Raw genomic sequence first — 24,023 nt, 5'->3', positions numbered from 1 at the left:
GCCTAAAACCAACAATGACTTTGTTCACCCGAATGACGAGAGATAGAAACTCCACCCTGCAAAACACAGACAATGTTTCACACTCGTGTTGTGTGAACTAATCTGCCTGGCTTGCGTGAGCACCCCTCTCTGCTTGCTGAATGGATTGTGTTGGTTAAAGAAACACCAGCAATGACTCCCGACTGTGTGATGGAGGCGCGGTGAAAAAGGAACTGCGTCTTTGATGAATATTTCCTCTTGATTTTTTTTTCTTTTCTTTTTTAGACACTTGATCAGTAAAGTAGATAGGGTAAGTCCATGCAGTGCCTCTCGTACCATGCTGTGCGATCGTTCGCTCGTGTCTTCATGCTTAGGATTCTTGAGTTGCACCTTTAGAGTAAGTGTGGAGCCTTTGTTTCATGCTTTTGTTAAACATTACATGCTTTTCCCTGGGATTACACCAGAGTTGATGGTGTTCAGCCTTATTCAACTTGTGTTCAACATGTGCATAGTTTAAATCTAAAATCACCTTTCGCTGTACCTGCAGCCCTCCTGGTGTTAGTTATGTTTAGATACACAACATTTGGTTGTTTACACAATTTGTAATATATATATATATATATTATAAATAAAATTGGGCATCACTTTTTAATTCCTGAACCTAAAAGGGATTATTTCTCTTCTTTTAGTTTCCCCCCAATAAAACTGCCTTTTTTGGACCTACCTCCTTCCTGTCAGCATTCCCTCGATGAGCAGGGTGCAGCTCAGCCGGTCTTGCCTGTAGCAGTGATGCGTGCTTGGGAGTGTGCTAAAGATTGACTTTCCGTTTGATTTACTATGTTATATAAACAGAAAATGCTGGCAAACACTCAGCAGGTCAGGCAGCCTCTGCGGAGAGAGAGAGAGAGAGAGAGAGAGAGAAAGAGAAAGAGTTAATGTTTCAGGTCGGTGACTCTTCGTCAGAACTAGAAAATGTTAGAGAGGGAATCGGTTTTAAGCAAGCACAGAAGCAGGGAAAGGGGGAGGGGAGGAAAAGATTATGCTTTACTATCTTTCTCTTCCCCTCCCCCGTGATCAAGTTTCATCCTTTAAGAGGCACTTTAAAACTTACCTCTTTCACCAAGCTTTTGGTCAGCTGTCCTAATATCCCCCTATGTGGCTCGGTGTCGAATTTGGTTTGATGATGGTCCTGTGAAGCGCTTTGGGATGTTTTACTACCTTAAAGGTGCTATATAAATGCAGGTAGTAGTTGTTGTTGATCTGCCCATGGAGCTTGCCTCTTATGATGGCCAGGCTATGATCAAGATTTTGCTTTGTTGGGGAATCAACGTGCCAACTGCGTGCTTTTATTTTTCTCTAGTGTTACACCGTGAGAAAGCCTCCATGCCGATATTCTGGGAAATATTCCTCCATTTAAGTCCAAAGGATTTGTATCATATTGTACCTTGCACCAGACTTCAGAGAGCATCATGTGAAACAACATTGAGTTTAAACACAAAATTCACTGCATTAGAAGTTTAAATATATACTTCTTTGTCAGATTATAGTCCATCTATTTCCTTATTAATAGTCGGTTTGTTTTGATTAAATTGGATGCACTTTAAAGCTGACAAGTAGTGCTTAAGTATTAAAAGTGAGAGCTGATTAGATCGGATATGTGATAATTAAAGTTAATGTATTTGAAGTACAAATTACATCTCTGGGCTAAAAGGAGCAAAATTAATTTAATTTTGATCATCACAGCCACCTTCCTTTTGTGTGTGTGAGTAGTGTGTGTGTGTGTGTGCATCTGTGCATGTGTCTGCCCATTGTGTGTCTGTGCACGCATGCATCTGGCTGTGTCTGTGCACCTGTACGTCTGTGTGCACATGCGTCTGACTGTGTGGGCGCACTCGTCTGGCTGTGTGTCTGCGCCTGTTTGTCTGTGCGCTTGTCTGTGTGCGCATGCTTCTGGCTGTGTGTGTCTGGGCACACGCGCAGTGTGTGCATGTATGTGTGTGCACGTGCAAACCTGGCTGTGTGCAAATTCCAAACATCCCAAAGCACTTTACAGCCAATTAAGTACTTTTGATGTGTGGTCACTGTCCTTCCACTTGTCTTTATCTATTTCAACATTGTTCATCTATCAAGCCTTTTTATTTCTAGGGTCACTTTTGATATCTATAAAAAGCAAGAAGTGGCAAATGCTGGAAATCCGAACTATAACCAAAAATACACAGCAGGTCAGTCAGCATCAGTGGAAAGAAAAAACACGTTAACAATTTAGGCAAGGCCCTGCAGAACCGAAAACTGTTAGAAATCAATGCTTGTATCCTCAGGTGTCAGCCATGCCTCAGTGGATAGCACTCTCTCCTCAGAGTCAGAAGGTCATGAGTTCAAGTCCCACTCGAGACCAGTGGTGTAACTAGAGGATGTGGGCCCCAATGCAAACATAGATTTGAAAAAAATCACAGAATGACAGGGAAAAGTGCAGCCGGCCAGGGAAGACCCCGCACAGCCGCCCCTCGAGTGAGGGGATCCGGGGGGTGCCGAAGAGGGAGTTCGGGGTCTGGGGGTGGTAGTGTGAGGGAGAGTTTACGGGGTGGGGGGTTACCGCGGGGTCCGGGAGCTGAGCAGAGCCGGGTGCGGACGGCGCGATGATGGCACTCCGGGCTCTGTACGATTTCCAGAGCGAGATTGTGGGCGAGATCTCTGTGCGGGAGGACGAGGTGCTGACTGTGTACAGCGAGCACGACATCGCGGGCTGGCTGGAGGGGGCCAACAGCCGTGGCCAGAGGGGCCTCTTCCCAGCCTTGTACGTGCAGATCCTGTGGGCCAGGAGCAGGGGCGACGCTGTGCCCGGTGTCGGTGCCGGTTCCGGTGCCGCCAAGCCTCCCGCTATGCCGACCGCTGGCTACGACAGCCCAGCACCGCCTCAGCCCCCCAGCGGCTTCCCCCCGCTGGCCTGTCCCACCGCCAGCATCTTCTGCCCGTCGCCTCTTGCCCAAATGGGTGGCGGTGGGGGCTGGTCCTGGCGGGGCTCCAGCACTTGGCGGCGGGCAGCGACGACGACTGGGATGATAACTCAATGGTGGCGGACGAGCCGCTGTCCGGGGCCAGCGGGAGCCGGGGAGGCAGCGGGACGGGCCGTTATCAAGTGTGCCCGGGAGCTGGCGGGCGGAATGTTGGGGGGGGTCGGTGTCCTCCTCCTCCTCGGCTGCCGCCTCCTCCTCCAAGAGCGCGGCCACTGTCAGTAGGGACCTCAACCGCTTCTCCACCTTCGTTGAGTCGGGCAGCGAGGCGTTCATCCTGGGCGAGTCGGCCGGCTTCGTCAAGGATGGCGGCTGGCCCGCACGGCCCCGAGTGGCAGGAGAACCCTTACCCGTTTGCCTGCTCCATCGATGAGCCCACCAAGCAGACCAAGAGCCACATCTCGTACCGCCTGGTGCCTAGCCGCACCCAGTGCCCGGTCAACTGGCGCTACAAGCACTTCGACTGGCTGTACGACCGGCTGGTGGAGAAGTTCCCCCTCATCTCGGTGCCCCATATCCCCGAGAAGCAAGCCACCGGCTGCTTCGAGGAGGACTTCATCTCCAAGCAGAAGAAAAGGCTGACCCTGTGGATGAACCACATGATGAGCCACCCGGTGCTGGCCCGTTGCGACACCTTCCAGCATTTCCTCACCTGCAACAACAAGAGGGCTTGGAAGCAGGGCAAGAGGAAAGCCGAGAAGGATGACCTGGTGGGGGGCAACTTCTTCCTGACGTTCAGCACCCCGTGACACTATTTTGGAGAAAGAGCAGGGGAACAGTGTCCTGCCATATTTATATCTCAAACAGTACCTAAAACAGATTATCTGGTTGTTCTCATTTCTGTTTGTGGGAGCATGCTGTGTGCAAATTGGCTGCCACGCTTCTTGCATTACAACAGTGACTACACTTCAAAAGTACTTCATTTGCTGTAAAGCACTTTGAGATGTCCTGAGATTGTGAATGCTCTCTCTCTCTCTCTCTCTCTCTCTCCCCCTCTCTCTCTCCCCCTCTCTCTCTCACTCACTCGCACACAATGCAACATGTCTCTTGTCTGGCTTCAAGATGAAATGTATTTTTTATTTTAACTCTTAAAATGCACTATTTTTCATACAGCATTTTGCAAGCACTTTCACTCCTATGCAATGGAATGATGCCAGCCTCATCAAAATGCATCATTGTGTCGACATGTGTGATCTCATTGTGATAAGACTAGCACAAGGCTCTTAACTGTTCTCCTTTCCCGAACAATAAGAGGTTTGCCAAAAATTTTCTTCAAGGCCAAGCCCTTTTTTATAATGAATGCATTTTTTTTTTTGTTCAATTTTATTGCATAATTTCGTAACTGACATCAAATAGTCCCTGGCCAGTGAATGGCCTGTAATTTGGGTCAAACACATTCCATACGGGGATAAAAGCTTTTCTTTCTTACTGATGGATCTTCAGCATTTAACGCCAATTTGCATTTATATAGCGCCTATCTTACATAGAAGATAGTAAAACATCCCAAGGTGCTTCACGGGAGCGTTACCAAACAAAATTTGACATGAGCTACGTAAGGAGATATTAGGACAGGTGATCAAAAGCTTGGTCAAAGAGGTAGGTTTTAAGGAGCATCTTAAAGGAGGAGAGAAAGGTGGAGAAGCAGAGAGGTTTAAAGAGTGAATTCCAGATATTAGGGCCTGGCAGCTGAATACATGGCCGCCAATGGTGGGATGATGAAAATTGGGGATGCACAAGAGACCAGAACTGGAGGAGTGATCTTGGAGAGTTGTAGGGCTGGAGGGGGTTACAGCGATAGGGAGGGGCGAAGCCATGGAAGAATTTGGAAATACTATTAATAGTGCAACATTGTCTTCAATGCTCGGTGCTTGGACGTAGATGGCCTGCTGCCATCACCCCCGCCCCACCTATGGTAATGTCGGACGTGAAGCCCTCTTCAAGGGAAAGATTCAGACTGCTGGTAGCACTTTGCCAGGTCCTGCATCTTGCGAAAAGAAAGGCTTACATTTATATAGCGCCTTTCACAACCCCATGACATCCCAAAGCGCTTTGCAGTCAATGAAATACTTTTGATGTGTAACCACTGTCGTAATGTAGGAAACATGGCAGCCAATTTGAGCACAGCAAGATCCCACAAACAGCAGTGCTTTGGGACATCCTGAGGTTGTGAAAGGCGCTATATAAATGCAAGTCTTTCTTGTCTTTTACCATTTGCAGTTTCTCCCAAAAGCTGTCAAATGCCTGTAAACAATAGGTTGTTTATGACCAGAGGTTGTTGCCATTGGCGAGTTATTGAGAGATTTCAACAATGCCTCTGTGTCCAGTCGGAGTTCCAAATCAGAGCAGACTCGAGCGTGAAAAAAGATATGAAAGGCGTGTCATTAGGAGGATGGAACTTGAATGAGTTGCTTATTTTCAGCAGACATACTTCACAATAACAAATTCCGATCTCACTCAGAATGGGTTAAGAACAGTCACGTTCACAATGCAGGTGCGCGAAGCAACTGGAGCATGTACCTGCATGTCGTGTAGATTTTCTAAGCTTCTATTTCATATATATAAAGCTATATTGTGCTTTCCACTTTGCACTATTATAAAGTGTAGCTTCATTGTTGATTATTCATGTCAGACAACTTGTAGCAATAGAATCATACGTCCCAGAAGGTGGCCATTCAGCCCATTGTGCTTGTGCCAGCTCTTTGAAAGAGCTGCCCAATTCATTCCACTTTGCTGCTCTTTCCCCATCGTCCTGCAATTTTTACCTTTTTAAGTCTCTATCTAATTCCTTTGTGAAAGTTACTGTTGAATCTGCTGCCAGCATCCTTTCACGCAGTTGTCTTGTATTTCGTTAGTATAAGTTGCAGGGCTATGGGGAAAGAGCCGGGGAGTGGACTAACTGGATTGCTCTTCGAAAGACTCCCTCAGACTCAATGGCCTGAATGGCCGCCTTCTGTTCTGCACTATTCTGCGATTCTATGAACGAGTGTTTATCTAGCACCATATCATCGGGTGACCATACATCCCTGTTTTTACGGGGACAGTCCCTGGATGAGGGACCGTGTCCCCGGGCAGTTTCAAAGCAGCAGCTACATGACCCAGAGTTGCCCTGCGGTTGGTCAATATAGTAGGTGGGGCTGTGCAGTGGGGTGGTTTCCAATTGGTGGGAGGAATGTCAATCCCCTGTTTTCAATCAGGAGGAGGTGTGGACTTATTGAGAGACTTTAATTTATGCAGAGATCGTGCTCTGTGGCCGCAGTAAGCATGCTCCGTGCTCTGAATAACAAAATGCATCAAAATAACACAATGTTTTCCTCAGTATGCTGCGCAACGTACATTTTCCATCCTGGCTACTTTCTTGTGCTCCCACCCTATGTGTCCTCAGATTTGGTTTAGAAAATGTGGCCACCGTACCTTCTCTGATCTTCTGGATGGCCCAACATACTTGATAACCAATGGATTACTTTTTTCAAATGCAGTCGCTGTTTTAGGCAAATGCGGCCGTCGATTTGCACACAGGAAGATCCCAATGAACAACCACATAATCTGTTTTGGTAACGTTGGCTGAGGAACCAATGTTGGCTAGGAGGACACCAGGAGAACTCCCTGCCATGCCATTTTTTACGTTCATCTGAGCCAGCTGACTGGTTTTAATGCCTCAGCTGGTAGCTGGCACCTCTGACAATACACTGCTCCCTCAATACTGCATTGAACTGTTGGCCTAGATTACATACTCAACTCCGCAACAGAGCTTCAATTCCTGACATTCTGCCTCGGAGCCATTGAGGTTAAGTGATCCGTTTTTTTAAAATCACCAAATGTGGAAACATTATGAAGTTTTGTTTAGAAACATAGAAAAATAGAAAATAGGTGCAGGAGTAGGCCATTCAGCCCTTCGAGCCTGCACCACCATTCAATATGATCATGGCTGATCATGCAACCTCAGTACCCCACCACTGCCTTCTCTCCATACCCCCTGATCCCTTTAGCCGTAAGGGCCACATCTAACTCCCTTTTGAATATATCCAACGAACTGGATTCAACAACATTCTGTGGTAGAGAATAAAACTTATTCAATGTGACTTTGGAATGCACAGCCTGAAAGGGCAGTGGAAGCAGATTCAATAGTAACTTTCAAAAGGGATTTAGCTAAATACTTGAAGGGAAAACATTTATCGGGCTATGGGGGAAAGAGCAGGGGGGATTGGGACTAATTGGATAGCTCTACCAAAGAGGTATGATGGGCTGAATGGCCTCCTTCTGTGTTGTACGATTCTATAACTCCATAATTACAATAATGGCTTTGTGTTTTAAAATGAATATTGGCCCAGAAATCCCGGTTTCTCCTTCCCGCGGGCGTTTGACTGGATTCTAGAAAAAAGCGGACCTACCTGAAGCTGCTGCACCCACGCAAGATCCCGGTCCTGAGGCCTCCCCTGACTACGCGTCGCAGCGCGTGCACGTCGAGAGGTGCGCAGGCCTGGAGCTGGAGTCACATAGCTCTGGGCAGCCAATCAAGTTAAAGTATGTTCTCATTCATAATAATGGGAACTCCGAAAGTTGGAGTTCCCATTATATGAATGAGAACCCCCCTCCCCCCCCCCACCCAACACACACAACATTAATAAAAAATAGAAAAACTACGCTACATATGTAATAATTTAAATTAAAGTTATTTATATATTAAATATATATATTACGATTTTTTAAAAAGTTTTTTAAATTATGCTTTAAAATAAATTTAATGTAATGGGCATACATTTTATTTTTAAAAATAATTTTTAAATTTAATTTTATTATGTTTTTTTGTGTTTTTTAAAACTCTTACGCTTGTAAAAGTAGGCTATGCCCCTGCTTTTATCAGACGCAAGCGTTTTCAGGACATCCGCTGGGCAAGGTATGGGTAAATACCGCAATCTTGCCCATACGAATGTCCTGGATGTGGAGGATATCAGCTCCAGCTCCAGTTTAACAGATCGGAAGAGTCGGTTTTCAGCGCATGCGCATTGTGCGCTTGAAAACCGGCTTTTCCGATGCCTTCCCGGGTCCGTACACACTCCATACGAACCCGGAAGGTCAGAATTTCAAGGCCATTATGTCTGGAGTTTATATTAAAAATGAACTACAACCAGTACACTCTTAATTGTACCTCAGGATTCAGATGACACTTGTGAACTCCTCAGTCTTTGTTCCTATTATTCAGGGCATCATATAATGCTGCAGCCTCTGCAGAATTTTCACCACTGATCATAGATCAGTTTGGGAATTGAATCCATATCCTCCCACTATGGGCCCAAATTTGCCCAGAAGTTGCTCTGTTTTTTTTTGGAGCAACTTGATTTTTCTGGAGTATCTTAAAAATCCCCATTCTGCCCATTTAATTTGCGTCAGTGTAAGTGAGTTAGTTAGGATTTTTTTTTATTTTAGTTTTTTTTTCAAAAGGGGGCGTTACCAGCCGTTTTGGCCATTTAAGCCAGTTTGGACAGCTAATAGTTGCTCCAAACTAACTTAGGCCAGCATCTGTGACCACTTGTGGCCACACAGAAAACCCTTGCGGAGAGTTAAGAAATCAGCACAGGTAACCAGAGATGGGGAAGGGAAGCGGAGAGTACCTTGCAAAGCACTAAACACCTTCACAACAACATTCAAGAAGCATAAAAACGATCAATAATAAATAAAAAATAAAACTTAAGTCCTACCTTCCTAACTCGGCCCCCTGAGGGACTGGATTTCTCTCCGAGGGACTTGACTTCTCTCCAGGGAAGGCAGTGGCCGGCCTTTGTGGCAGGCCACTCAGCCAGGGATAGGGGCGGCGAACATCGGGTCGTCCCTTCGGCCAGGGATAGGGGCGGTGAGCATCGGGTCGTCCCTTCGGCCAGGGATAGGGGCGGTGAGCATCGGGTCGTCCCTTCGGCCAGGGATAGGGACGGTGAGCATCGGGTCGTCCCTTCGGCCAGGGATAGGGGCGGTGAGCATTGGGTCGTCCCTTCGGCCAGGGATAGGGGCGGTGAGCATCGGGTCGTCCCTTCGGCCAGGGATAGGGGCGGTGAGCATCGGGTCGTCCCTTCGGCCAGGGATAGGGGCGGTGAGCATCGGGTCGTCCCTTCGGCCAGGGATAGGGGCGGTGAGCATCGGGTCGTCCCTTCGGCCAGGGATATGGGCGGTGAGCATCGGGTCGTCCCTTCGGCCAGGGATAGGGGCGGTGAGCATCGGGTCGTCCCTTCGGCCAGGGATAGGGGCGGTGAGCATCGGGTCCCGCTAACAGCCTGCAAGACGCGCTGGGAGGGCGAGGAGCTTCTGCAGACTCCACCACGTAGGCGGACAGCTGTCGGCACTGTTTTCGGTGCAGGGCTGTAGCTCCGCCCCCCACTGCACACTCTACACTGCGCCAGGACCCGGGACACACAGCAGAGCGGCCAGAATCGTGAGTAAGTTTCTTGGCGCCATTTAGAGCGCACAAAGTCGGCGCTTCTTGGGTTAGTGCGCCGGAAAAAAAGGGTTGGGGAAATTTAGGACTGAGATGAGGAGAAACTTCTTCACTCAGAGAGGAGTTAACCTGTGGAATTCCCTACCGCAGAGAGTTGTTAATGGCAGTTCATTGGATATATTCAAGAGGGAGTTAGATATGGCCCTTACGGCTAAAGGGATCAAGGGGTATGGAGAAAAAGTGGGCAAGGGGTACTGAGGTGAATGATCAGCCATGATCTTCTTGAATGGTGGTGCAGGCTCGAAGGGCCAAATGGCCTACCCTTGCACCTATTTTCTATGTTTCTATGTTTCACCATATTTATCAATGACCTAGATGAAGGAATAGAGAATTGTCTGTCCAAGTTTGCAGATGATGCTAAGATAGGAGGCACGACAAGTTGTGTTGTTGGGAACATGAACTTACAAAGGGACATGGACAGACTAAGTGAGCATGCAAATGGAGTTCAATGTGGGAAGTGTGAGGTTATTCACTTTGAATCTGAGAAAAGCAAATTGGAATATTTTAATGGCGAGGGACTGGGAGCTGTGGAGGAACAAAGAGATTTGGGTGTCAATGTGCACAATTAACTAAACGCTAGTGTGCAGTACAAAAAGTAAGCAAAAAGATGAATGGAATGTTGGCCTTAATCTCAAGATGATTGGAATTCAAATGTGAGGAAGTTATGCTTCAGTTGTATACAGCCTTGGCCAGGCTCCATCTGGAGTACTGCTTTTGGTTTTAGACATAACCTCAGGAAAGTTATGTTTGTCTCGTCATTCACCTGAATGATACCAGGGCTTAGATTTAAATTATGAGGACAGGTTGCATAAACTTGACTTGTTTGTGTTCCCTTGAGTTTAGAAGATTATGATGATCATAGTCAAGGTATTTAAAATGAATAGCATAGAATCAGAGAATCCAGTTGGGGCCTGGCCAAGGCTCTATTTCTTCGGGTGGGGGAATCCATAACAAGGAACATGAATAAATTAGAGCAAAGTCATATCGTAGTGAAATCAGGAAGCACTTTTCCCAAAGGGAAGTGGAAATCTGGAACTCTTTCCCGCGCACCGCCCCCTCCCCCCCCTCAAAGGCTGGGGACTGAGGGTCAATTACCGAGCTTGATAGATTTTGTTGGGTAAGAGTATCAAGGGATGATGTAACAAAGACGGGTAAATTGTGTTGAGTTTCAGATCATCTATGATCTAATGAACTGGTGGAACAGGCTCAAGGGGCTGAACAGCCTCCCCCCGTTCCTCCGTTTCTGTGTGATACTTGGCTTCTGATGCCGCGAGAAGAAATATAACCTCGTCAACCCCCAAAAAAACCTAAACTACTTCCCAACAGGCAACTCATATTGGTGCAAGGGAGAAACCATCAGTTTTAGCGTAAAATCTTGTGAAAACAACAGAGTGAATTCAAGTCAAAGGTAACTCCTACAGCCAAACCTATTTTCTCCTGCACCTATTTTCTATGTTTCTACGTTTCAAACAAAAGTGCTGTGATGTAGATAAATTGGTCCAGTTCTGACAAAAAGTCACCGACCTGAAATGTTAACTCTGTTTCTCTCTCCAGAGGGGCTGAGTGTTTTTCAGTATTTTCTGTTTTTATTTTAGGCAACTGCTATTAACCATTTCTAAATCACTAGGTGATGGGAAGTGAGGAACAAGGAACAATTTCCCTGGCTCTCTGGTGAGCTGTTCATTTGGTCAAGACATTGGAATTTTACATCTGGTCAGGCTATCCCTCTTGTGAAACACTAAAGCCTGGGTTTTCTGAAGACAGTTTATTTAATGCATTTGTGCCAACATTAAAATAATGCCAATCCAATTTCCTTTATAAGAGTCCCAATGCCCTGGCCTAGGTACAATTTAAATGAAAAGATGTAATGTAGAAAAGTTATAATTTCAAACAGGACCAATTTAGTTACATCACAACACTTTTTGGCTGCAGCAGTTATCTTTGACTTGAAGTTACTCTGTTGTTTTCACAAGAGTATATGCTAAAACCGACTTACTTCCTTGCGTCATACAGGTTGAGTGTCCTGAATCCGGCAAGCTCTGGACCGAGGCCGAGCCGGACATCGGAACGTGTTTCTGATGTCCGAAATCAGGAAATGGCCGAGCCCAGGTTTGGGTATTTCCGATTTCGGAACGTCAAAAAGTGTGGGGTGTGGGGGTGCTTGCCGAGGAGCTGTTCGGGTCGCCAACTCCATTGATGAAATTGTTGGACGGGGCCCGCCGGCGGGGAGGTGTTCGGACGGGGCCCGCCGCCGGGGAGGTGTTTGGACGGGGCCCGCCGGCGGGGAGGAGCAGATCGGGCGGCCCTGACGCAGATGGGGTGTTCGGAGGGGGCCGGCGAGGAGGCCCCGATGTAAGGACAGCAGCTGTGAGGTGAGGCCCGAGGTCGGGCAGCAGTGAGGCGAGGTCTGAAGTCGGGCAGCAGCGGGTTGGCGGGTCCGGATTCCGGAACTACGGATTTTGGACGCTCAACCTGTAAAAGGCTTTTTGTTTTATTGTGTGCCAAATGGATTGCAATAACCTGTTTTGCAATCACTAACCAAATAAAGAAGGGTGTGGATGAAAGAATTTCAGATTGAAGAGGGCTAACTATATACAAAAGGAAGCGCTTTTCAATCAGGTCACTGGATAAGAAAGTAATCCTGACAGACTTATATTTTCCTTTTGTTTCCTGAGGCTTCTTGAAGCAAGTTCTAGTACCCATTCTGCCACTAGGAGAATGTTATTGACCATACACATGGAGGCAGGTCATCTTATCTGACCCTTCTGGGTCAGAACTTTCTGATTGGAAGTGATCTGGGGGACAATATACATGAAGAAAACTATCTTGCACATCCACGATTTCCATCGGTCCACTATTGGCAGATGTGCCTTTAGCTGTCTCGGTCTTAAACTTCGGAATTCACTCCCTCCACTTCTCCTCCTTTTAAGACAGTCCTTAAAACCGACCTCTTTGACCAAGCTTTTGGTCACCTGTTCTAATATCTCTCTTTGTGGCTCGGTGTCAAATTTTGTCTGATCACTTCTGTGAAGCGCCTTGTGATGTTTTACTATGATAAAGGCGTTGTATAAATGCAGGTTGTCGTAGTTATTCTGTATTGTAATACAAGTTTATTTTTGCCCTTTCAGATGTCATGGCGGCCTCTGTATCGCAGCTCAAAATTCCGTCATGTATATGGCAAGCCCGCCAATAAGGAGAATTGCTACGATGGGGTTCCCATCACAAAGAGCGTTCAAGACAACTATTTCTGTTCTGTGAATCCAAAGTTCATTGCTGTTGTGACTGAGTGTGCAGGAGGCGGAGCTTTCTATGTCATACCCATTGGTCAGGTATGAACTTCAACCTTTTTGGTGTGAAAATGAAAACTAAGTTTGTGGTTAATTATTGACTGATCGCTAGACACTCGAGTTTCCAGTAAGCTGTTTTGATTAACCTATCCTGTTGTCCCTCTGCTAGTTCCCAAGTGATCTCTTTTCTACCCTAGATGAGCTTTCTATTCGCAAAAAGAAAATGAGATCAGTAGGCCATGAAGTCCAGACAAAGGCACGACCGTTCGCCTTTCTAAAGCTCCTTTTATTTAATTATATTATATTATATTATATTATATTATATTATATTGGCTCTGAAATCCCGGTGGTTTCTTCCCGCGGGCGTTCGACTAAAAATAGGATAAAAGATGCGCACTTACCTTTTGGTCGAACGCTCAGCAGAGATTCCGGACTCGAAGCCTCTTCTTCTTGTGCAACAGAGTGCGTTCACTTTGGGACATCTGTAGGAGTCACGTGGGCCTGGACTCGCAATCACGGTAAAGTATTTTCTCATTCATAGTAATAGGAGTTTCGTAAGTCTGAAACACCTATGACTATGAATGAGAAACATCCCCAAACACTACATAAAACATTTTAAAAACACCTCACATAAATAAATACATTATAGAAATTAAAGTTTTTAACATAAATATGTATTTTTAAATTTTATTTTCACATGTTTTTGATATGTTTTAACACTCTTACGCTGGTAAAAGTAGGCTATGCGCCTGCTTTTACCAGGTGCAAGAGTTTGAAGGACATTCACAGGGCAAGAGATGGATAAATAGCCCATTCTCTGCCGTGGGAATGTCCTTCTCCCCGAGATGCGTGCAATCTTTCAAGCCAGAAACGTGACAGATCGGAAAAGCTGGTTTTCGGCGCATGCGCATTGCACGCCGAAAACCATTTTTTGTGATACCGTCCCGGGTCCGTAAACACGCCGTACAGATCCGGGGAGGCTGAGATTTCAATATATTTTATGCTGTGTTTACATAATGTAACCCCACTTTTTAAAAAAGGAGAGAGAGAGAAAACAGGGAATTATAGAGCGGTTAGCCTAACATCGATAGTGGGGAAAATGTTGGAATCAATTATTAAAGATGTAATAGCAGCACATTTGGAAAGCAGTGACAAGATCGGTCCAAGTCAGCATGGATTTATGAAAGGGAAATCATGCTTGACAAATCTTCTAGAATTTTTTGAGGATGTAACTAGTAGCGTGGATAATGGAGAACCAGTGGATGTGGTGTATTTGGACTTTCAAAAGGCTTTTGACAAGGTTCCACACAAGAGATTAGTGTGCAAAATTAAAGCACATGGTATTGGAGGTAATGTATTGACGTGGATAGAGAAATGGTTGGCAGACAGGAAGCAAAGAGTAAGAATAAACGGGTCCTTTTCAGAATGGCAGGCAGTGACTAGTGGGGTACCGTAAGGTTCAGTGCTGGGACCCCAGCTATTTACAATATACATTAATGATTTAGACAAAGGAATTGAATGTAATATCTCTATCACTAAGCTGGGTGGCAGTGTGAGCTGTGAGGAGGATGCTAAGAGGTTGCAGGATGACTTGGACAAGTTAGGAGAGTGGGCAAATGCATGGCAGATGCAGTCTAATGTAGATAAATGTGAGGTTATCCACGTTGGTGGCAAAAACAGGAAGGCAAAATCTTATCTGAATGGTGACAGATTAGGAAAAGGGGAGGTGCAACGAGACCTGGGTGTCATGGTACATCAGTCATTGAAAGTTGGCATGCAGGTACATCAGGTGGTGAAGAAGGCAAATGGCATGTTGGCCTTCATAGCAAGAGGATTTGAGTACAGGAGCAGGGAGGTCTTACTGCCATTGTACAGGGCCTTGGTGAGGCCACACCTTAAATATTGTGTACAGTTTTGCTCTCCTAATCTGAGGAAGGACATTCTTGCTATTGAGGGAATGCAGCGAAGGTTTACCAGACTGATTCCCGGGATGGCATGACTGACATATGAAGAAAGACTGGATCGACTAGGCTTATATTCACAGGAATTTAGAAGAATGAGAGGGGATCTCATAGAAACATATAAAATTCTGACGGAATTGGACAGGTTAGATGCAGGAAGAATGTTCCCGATGTTGGGGAAGTCCAGAACCAGGGGTCACAGTCTAAGGATAAGGGGTAAGCCATTTAGGACCGAGATGAGGAGAAACTTCTTCACTCAGAGAATTGTGAACCTGTGGAATTCGCTACCACAGAAAGTTGTTGAGCCCAGTTCGTTAGATATATTCAAAAGGGAGTTAGATGTGGCCTTTACGGCGAAAGGGATCAAGGGGTATGGAGAGAAAGCAGGAATGGGGTACTGAAGTTGCATGATCAGCCATGATCTTATTGAATGGTGGTGCAGACTCGAAGGGCCAAATGGCCTACTCCTGCACCTATTTTCTATGTTTCTATGTTTCTATAGAAACAGGCCATTCAGCCTAATGGGTCCATGCCAACATTTTTGCTCCACACAAGCCTCCTCTCACCCTTCTTCATCTAAGCCTATCAGCATAACCTTCTATTCCTTTCTCCTTATCTAGCTTCCCCTTAAATGCATCAATGTAATTTGCTTCAACCTCTCTATGGTAGCGAGTTCCACATTCTCACCACTCACTGATTAAAGAAGTTTCTCCTGAATTCCTTATTTGATTTATTAATGACTATCTTCTGTTAATGGCCTCTAGTTTTGATCTCCCTTGCAAGTGGAAACAATGGGCCCAAGTTTGCCCAGGAGTTGTTCTGTTTTTTTTTGGAGCAACTAGATTTTTTTTGAAGTATCTTAAAAATCGCAATTCTGCCTATTTAATTTGCTCCAGTGTAAGTGAGTTAGTTAGTTTTTTTTTTAGTTTAGTTTTTTTTTCACAAGGGGGCGTTACCAGCCACTTGCATCTGTTTAGACAGCTAAAAGTTACTCCAAACTAACTTTGGCCAACATTTGTGGCCACACAGAAAAACCTTGCGGTAAGCTAAGAAATCAGCGCAGGTAGCCAGAGATAGGGGGTTGGAAGGGAAGTGAGAGGACCTTGCAAAGCACTTAAGCACCTTCACAACAACATTAAAGACACATAAGTACATTTAAAGCACCAAACACTAAACAAAGCACAAAAATAAGCATTCAATAACAAATAAAAAATACAAGGAAGTTGAGAGGACGTGCACCTAGCACCACGGCTTACAAAGCACTAAACAACCAGATTAAAAATGGATTAGTAAACTAGCAAACACATTATAGCAAGTCCTGTAAGTGAGAGTTTCAGCCAAACTATTTTACAGAATTCCTTTTGAAAGCAGATGAAGAGTAAACTTGAATGTAAATCAAACAAGAATTTAGGACCACATAATCAGTCAATAAATAAATAAACAAATAAAAAATAGAAGTCCTACCTTCAGCAAAGCTTTACTGCAGTAAAACACTAGCAGCTGGGTACTGTTGCACAGAGTCTATAGCAAGCTCTGCACATTCTAGCCGCCGATAAGGGAGCCCATTCGGCCAGGGCTAGGGGTGGCGTGCTTTGGGCCCCTCCCACACAGCCTGAGGAGCACATGCAGAGAATCTGGGAGTGAGGAGCTACTGCACATGCGCGTACACTCTAGCGCGCATGTTCAGAGGTCCCGGCACTGTTTTCAGTGCTGGGATCTGGCTCCCCCCCCCCCCCCCCCCCCTGCTTGTGCTGTGCTATGCCAAGGCCTGTGATGTTCTAAGGAGCGGGGAGAAGACCGAGGTAAGTTTTTGGTGCCGTTTTTCGTGTACAAAGTCTGCGCAAAGTGTGCCGTTTTAACCGGAGGGGCAAACTTGGGCCCAATTCTTCATGTCTCCCCAAAGACATCTAACAGGTTACCTACCCCTCAGGCTTCTCTTTTTTTTTTTAGTCTCTAATCCTTTTGATTTGTGGTTCTAACTAAATTAATCATCAGTACGATTGCAACTAATGCTGATGTACGTCAACATGGATATACCATCCACAGTCTGCAGTTACTTGGATCAGTTGAAATCTTTGATGGGCAGCTTTATGCCTTGTGACATATGGTGGTGGAGGCGGTGGGGTGGGGTGGGGGGTGCAGGGGGAGAGGGGGAGTGAAATTGGCCCTTGAAAGTAACGTGAGTTGGGCTCATAGCGAATCGGCAGCCTGTTTTATACCGAGTCTGATTTTTCCACCTCAATGGAGAAAAATAGAAAGAAAGAAAGACTTGCATTTATACAGTGCCTTTCACAACCTCAGGATGTCCCAATGTGCTTTACAGCCAGTGAAGGACTTTTGAAGTGTCGTCACTGGTGTAATGAACAGCAAGCCCCCACAAATAGCAATGTGATAAGCAGATCATCTTTTTTTCAGTAATGTTGATGGGATAAATAGTGGCCAGGACATCGGGGATAACTCCCCTGCTCTTCTTTGAAATAGTGGAATGGGATATTTTGCGTCCACATGAGAGCTGACATTGGTTTAACATCTCATCCGAAAGATGGCACCCTCCAACAGTGCATCACTCCCATAGCATTGCCCAGGAGTGTCGACCTTGATTTTTGTGCTCAAGTCTCTGGCACGGGACTTGAATCCACAACCTTCTGACTCAGAGGCGAGAGTGCTACCCACTGAGCCATGGCTGACGCACAAAATAAATCGGGCGTGCAATCATTTGTACACAGTGGGCTGAGGATTTTCTTTCTGTATCAAAATTTATATGAGTACTTCACTGATACCCAAGTGGCAATACTGAAACAACATGGGAGTGCTTGAGGCGAATAGCATAGATGCATTTAAGGGGAAGCTAGATAAGTAGAAGAGGGACATTGGAATAGAAGGATATACTGATAGGGTTAGATGAAGCGGTGGGAGGAGGCTCGTGTGGAGCATAAACGCCGGCACAGACCAGTTGAGCCAAATGGCCTGTTCCTATGCTGTAAATACCAAACTGGGATAGAGAAAGCTCTGATGGGTACAATTTGGAATAGGATAATATACACTATGATGGAGATGTCTTTGTTTTTTTCTGTTTGCTTTACATTTGTAGTAATAAGGAGACTGTCCTAATTATGCATTCTGGCTCTAAAATATGAAATCATTTATGTTATGGTTTACTTGGGTACATTTCGTTTAAAAAAAAATACTTGTGTTTAAAATAAAGGGCTTAATATCTATGTTTAAAATAGAGTTGATGGGAATTTATGCAAATGTTGTAACCATCGCATTAACAGTCATACTGAGGAAATGGAAATCATTAATTAGGAGATGACTGATTTGAATTGAAGTCTTTGGGGGTGAAATTCGGTGGGTTAGCGCCACCCATGAGTGCTCCAGAGGGGTGCTGACGGGGTGCCAAACACTGCCTGAGTGCCCCGCTGTCGGCGCCTGCCGCAAACTTCGGTGAAGGTTTAGCGACGGTGCTGACAGTTTGCGCTGCACTCGCTAGCACTGCCCACTTGGTGATGTCACCGTTTATGCAATGCCCCCATAGCGCCGCAGTCACGAACCTGACTGCTTTCGCCTACCACTACTTCCAACAGGGAAAGCAGTCAATACATCGATGGTCCGGTGGCAGTATAGTCCGGAGTGCAAGGTAAGTGATGAAACTTAATTTTGTTAACTTCTATTTATTTGTGGCAGCAGTGGCAAACAGAAAAAAACAAAGCAGTGGGTGTAGGTCATTGAAATTTTCCACAAGGATTTTCTTTTCCCTCTTCAGGCGCCAGGACGCCGACATCCTAGCGACAAAAAATTGAGTAGGCCTCCTACGCTACCGCTCCGCTAGCGCCCGCAGAGGAGTGTGGAACAATTCTCTTAACATTCCACTTTCCTCTTGGGGCAAAACAACTGAATATCGTACATTGAGGCAGTAGATACCGCCTGGCGCTGAAGTTAGCGGACAGGCGGTGTCACTGCCTTAATGCGGGCAGCATCGAATTTCCACCCCTTTGTGTTTTCGTTCTATTTTCTGTTTCATATTGTGCAATTTTTTGACGGATAAACATCCAAAATCCATTTTAAGTAATTACTGAGGGCTAAATCTGTAGATTTTCTGCCAACAATTAAGTGCCTTTTCCTGGTTGATCATGAGAAATTAGCTGATAGTAATTTACGCAGATATGGAAGCAGACATTGGATGTCTACAGAATGGAGTGAAGCATGGAAGGGATCTGGACAACTTCTCAAATTCCGATGTGGTTAGTGTGCACTTAAGCACACAAAGATCAGCATGATCTTTTGAACCATGACTTGTTGGAAACTTTGCCTCTCAAGGTCAGTGTTAATGCTATGGGGGCTTCCAATATAATTGGCAAGAGGTGAGAGGAGCTTCCTTCGACAACAAGGCAGAATTCGACTGAACATGACATAGAAACAGAGAAAATAGGTGCAGGAGCAGGCCATTCGGCCCTTTGAGCCTGCACCACCATTCAATATGATCATGGCTGATCATGCATTTCAGTACCCTTTTCCTGCTTTCTCTCCATACCTCTTGATCCCTTTAGCCGTGAGGGCCACATCTAACTCCCTTTTGAATATATCTAGCGAACTGGTCCCAACAACTTTGTGGTAGAGAATTCCACAGGTTAAAAACTCTGAGTGAAGAAGTTTCTCCTCATCTCGATCCTAACTAGCTTACCCCTTATCCTTAGACTGGGACCCCTGGTTGTGGACTTCCCCAACATCGGGAACATTCTTCCTGCATCTAAGCTGTCCAATCCCGTCAATTTTATATGTTTCTGAGAGATCCCCTCTCATTCTTCTAAATTCCATTGAATACAAGAAAGATCCAGTCTTTCTTCATATGTCAGTCCTGTCATTCCGGGAATCCATCTGGTGAACCTTCGCTGCACTCCCTCAATAGCAAGAATGTCCTTTCTCAGACTAGGAGACCAAAACTGTACACAATATTCCAGGTGTGGCCTTATCAAGGCCCTGTACAACTGTAGTAAGACCTCCCTGCTCTTAGACTCGAATCCTCTCGCATGAAGGAGCCTTAACAAAACTCAAGTCAACAGGGGTCAAAGGCAAAACCCTCAAGTGGCTGGAATCAGACCTGGTGCAAAAGGAGATGGATGTGGTTGTCGGAGGCTGGTAATCATAGCCCTGGGTCATCACTGCAGGAGTTCTTCAGGCAAGCATCTTGGACCCAACCATCTTCAGCTGCTTCATTGATGACTTCCTTTGCTTCATAAGGTCAGGAATGGAACTGTTCGCTGATTATTACGCACAGTCAGCAAAGCTGACCACACACTATCAGCTTCGCTGGGCAGACCACATGGTTTGCATGCCAGACATGAGACTCCCTAAGCAAATGCTCTATGCAGAGCTCCTTCACGGCAAACGAGCCAAAGGTGGGCAGAGTCCCTGGTAAAGTGCGACATCACCACTGACACCTGGGAGTCCCTGGCCGAAGACCGCGCTAGGTGGAGAAAGTGCGTTCGGGAGGGAGTTGAGCTCTTCGAATCTCAACGGCGAGAGCGTGAAGAGGTCAAGCGCAGGCTGCGGAAGGAGCATGTGGCAAATCAGTCCCACCCAACTCTTCCCTCGGCAAATGTCTGTCCCACCTATGACAGTCTGTGGCGCTCGTATTGGACTGTTCAGTCACCAAAGAACTCACTTCAAGAGTGGAAGGAAGTCTTCCTCGATTCCGAGGGACTGCCAATGATGATGATGATGATGATGCTCCGCTCCAGTCACAAATCCTCCAATAATGAAGCAAGACTTGGACAACATCCAGGTTTAAACTGACAACTGGCAAGTAAAATTTGTGGCACATATTGCCCCAGACAATAACCATTTCCAACAAGAGAAAGCCCAGCCATCTCACTTTGGACCTTCCAACGACACTACCATTGCTGAGTCTACCACCTTGAAGTCACCATTAACCAGAAGCTAAACTGGACCCAGCCCTATCGACTGCATGACTACAAGAGCAGTGCAAAAGCTGAGTAATCTGTGATGAGTAGCTCACTTCCTAACCCTCAAAGCCTCTTCACTGTCTACAATGTTCAAGTCAAGAGCATGTTGGAATTCTCACCATTCACATGGATGGGTGCAGCCACAACAAAACCCAAGAAGTTCAACAACATCCTGGACAGAGCAGTTTGCTTGATTGGTGCCTCTGCTATTGGATGCGATATGCCTCACCCATGCACTGTGGCTGCAGCATTGGTAATCTATAGGGTGCATTGCAGCAACTTTAACACCATCTCCCTCCCTTGCGACCTCTACCACTGAGAAAGATCAGAGCATCAATGTCGTGGGAACAACATCATCTCCCAAGTTCCCTTACAAGTCGTGTACCATCCTGACTTGGACATATATCACCGTTCTTTCCTTGTCGCTAGGTCAATATCCTAGAATTCCCTATCTAGCACAATCATGGGACTACCATCAGCATAGGGACTGCGGCGGTTCAAGAAAGCTCACCATCATCTTCTCGAGAGCTGTAAGGGATGGGCAATAAATGTCGGCCTTGCCCGAGACGGCCACATCCCAAACAATTAATTTTTAAAAAGCAACAAGTCCAGATCAATTGGAAATAAAAATAAGCACAAAAATGACCATGGACAAACAATGGGAAACAGGAGGTGATTAGGTTACAGACTGGATATATTCCCACAAGAAGTTAGAGAAACTTCAATTAAAATTATATTTAAAGAGGCATATGACAACAATAACTTTTATTTATATAGCGCCTTTAACATAGTGAAACGTCCCAAGTGGCTTCAGAGTATTATGCGATAAAAATTTGACACCGAGCCGCATAAGTAGAAATTAGAGCAGTTGGTCAAAGAGCTATGTTTTAAGGAGCGTCTTGAAGGAGCAGAGAGAGAGATAGAGAGGCGGAGAGGTTTAGGGAGGGAGTTCCAGAGTTTGGGCCTAGGCAACAGAGGAACGGGCCACCACTGTTTGAGCGATTACATTCAAGGATGCTTAAGAGGGCAGAATTAGAGGAGCGCAGACATCTTGGGGGGGTGGGGTGGGGGAGGGGCAGATTTCAGGGATAGAGAGGGGCGAGGCCATGGAGGGATTTGAAAATAAGGATGAGAATTTTGAAATCGAGGCGTTGCTTAACCAGAAACCAATGTAGGTCAGTGAGCATGGGTGATGGGTGAGCGGGACTTGGTGCGAGTTAGGACACGGGCAGCTGAGTTTTGGATCACCTCTAGTTTATGTAGGGTAGAGTGTGGGAGGTCAACCAGGAGTGCGTTGGAATAGTCCAGCGTAGAGGTAACAAAGGCATGGATGAGGGCCTCAGCAGCGGATGAGCTGAGGCATGGGCGGAGATGGGCAATGTCGGAGGTGGAAATAGGCAGATATGTGGTCGAAAGCTCATTTCAGGATCAAATATGACTCCAAGGCTGCGAGCAAATTTAAGGATAATACAGTAGAAAATCAAATATATAGAAAATAGAGTGTTGGGTTTTCACCAGCACAAATTAGTTACACTCTCTGGCTTTGCTAATTTTTGGTCCCCGGACTGATTTAAATATTGTAATTTTTGGGGGCATAAATATTTCAGCAACTGAATTAACGCATATTGTGGGCACATAGCAGAAGTGACATCCAAGTTGTCAAGTTATGGTGCCATTTTAACAATAAAATATGGCTCTCTCTACCTTGGCTGCGGTGAGCTCACGTGGCTGCTTTAGTGGGGCAATTTGTGAATTTTCTTTTAACTGCCTAGTGCGATTTAGCTCCTCGGCTTTGTGCAGTGCAGAGAAAATGGTTTCCCCATTTGTGTGGTGTTTGAGGGCATCACCTCCCTAAGGGGGTGTCAGCCTTGGCTCAGCTCAGTGGGTGACATTCTGCCTCAGAATCAGAAGGTCGTGGGTTCAAGTCCCACTCTAGTGAGTAGCAAATCTAGGTTGACACTCCCAGAACATTACTGGGGGAGTGCTGCACTGTTGGAGGTGCCGTCTTTCGGATGAGATGTTAAAGCGAGGCCCTGTCTACCCCTTAGGTGGACACAAAAGATCCCATGGCACTATTTCAGAGAAGAGCAGCGGAGTTATCCCCGGTGTCCTGGCTAATATTTATCCCTCAACCAGCACCTCCAAAAAAAGAGATTATCTGGTCATTATCACATTGTTGTTTGTGGGAGCTTGCTGTGCAATATTGATTGCTGTGTTTCCTACATCACAACAGTGACTACACTTTAAAAGTACTTCATTGGCTGTAAAGCAGTTTGGGAAGTCCTGAGATTGTGAAAGGTGCTATATAAATGCATGTCCTTTTCAATGTCCCAATGGAGCTCGTCACCCTGATGTGAACACCAAAAGTAGATGAGAGTCGCATAATAATTATTATATTTTTGGTATCAACAGGAATAGAACTCAGCCTTATTATCTGCATTAGAGAGAGTATTCTATTGACCCTGTATTCACTTGTGTTTGCTTTTGATAAAAGCATTTTAGGATGTCATTAGTGGAGGCTGTGGGCAAGTCACTCTACCAAATACTGCTGCGGAATTGTCTTGAGTTTCCCGTAATGTTTCATGACCGATTATTGCTGCCCTTCTGGGCGATGGTGCAACGTGAGCTTGTTAGAATGGTTTGACATGACCATTTATTTCTGTTCTGTACTTTGCAGGGTTTTGAGTGGCAAAGAAATTAACATGAATATTGTTCTGTTAATAGACTGGAAAAATTGATCCACTTCAGCCAAAGGTCTGTGGTCACAAAGGAAATGTGCTGGACATCAAATGGAATCCATTTGATGACTACATCATTGCTTCCAGCTCTGAAGACAGCACAGTAAGTCTTTGGCTCCTCTTATTTCCATCTAGTTCTGCCTGACAGACAAAGATAATTAATCGTGGAAGCCTTTTTTGATTTTGTTTATTTGGACTTCCAGAAGTCTTTTTAACAAAGTTCCGCATGAAAGGCTCACTAAAGTGAAATCCACATGGATCCAGGTTAGAATGTGGGGCATTACATGTATTGGCAAAGGTCTAGAGAAGAGCAGCAAGAATGATGCAAATTACAAAAGGGATAAGCTATGAGGCAAGATGAGAGCAGTTTAAGTTTACCATCTATAAAGAAGGAGGTTGAGGGGAATCTTCTTTACGGTAACATCACCCATCACCATCCCTGCCTCAGCTCCTCTGCTGCTGAAACCCTCATCCATACCTCTGTTACCTCTAGACTAGACTATTCCAACGTTCGCCTGACCGGCCTCTACCTTGCACCCTCCGTAAACTTGAACTCATCCAAAGCTCTGCTACCCATATCCTAACTCGCACTAAGTATCG

General features: G+C 45.6%; 1 protein-coding gene and 1 pseudogene across 7 annotated transcripts in view; both read left to right on the top strand.

Moving 5' to 3' along the window:
* The window catches only part of LOC139268821 (coronin-2B-like), a 204,173-nt gene that overhangs the window by 113,368 nt on the left and 66,782 nt on the right, over nucleotides 1-24,023 (top strand). For 3 of the 7 annotated variants that reach the window (XM_070887594.1, XM_070887585.1, XM_070887602.1), the window contains 2 exons: nucleotides 12,603-12,803; nucleotides 23,410-23,526. In XM_070887594.1, coding sequence (XP_070743695.1) covers nucleotides 12,603-12,803; nucleotides 23,410-23,526 — 318 coding nt within the window. Of the gene's footprint in view, nucleotides 1-14; nucleotides 290-309; nucleotides 377-2,124; nucleotides 2,202-12,602; nucleotides 12,804-23,409; nucleotides 23,527-24,023 lie in introns of those variants that run through there. The other 4 variants (XM_070887569.1, XM_070887561.1, XM_070887577.1 and 1 more) reach the window with 4 other exon arrangements.
* Nucleotides 2,616-3,797, top strand: LOC139261233 (sorting nexin-18-like; annotated as a pseudogene).

Source organism: Pristiophorus japonicus, chromosome 1, assembly GCF_044704955.1.
Source record: "Pristiophorus japonicus isolate sPriJap1 chromosome 1, sPriJap1.hap1, whole genome shotgun sequence".
Classification (NCBI taxonomy): domain Eukaryota; kingdom Metazoa; phylum Chordata; class Chondrichthyes; family Pristiophoridae; genus Pristiophorus; species Pristiophorus japonicus.
The sequence above is the reverse complement of the archived record's forward strand: the minus strand, read 5'-3'. Positions and strand labels throughout refer to the sequence as shown.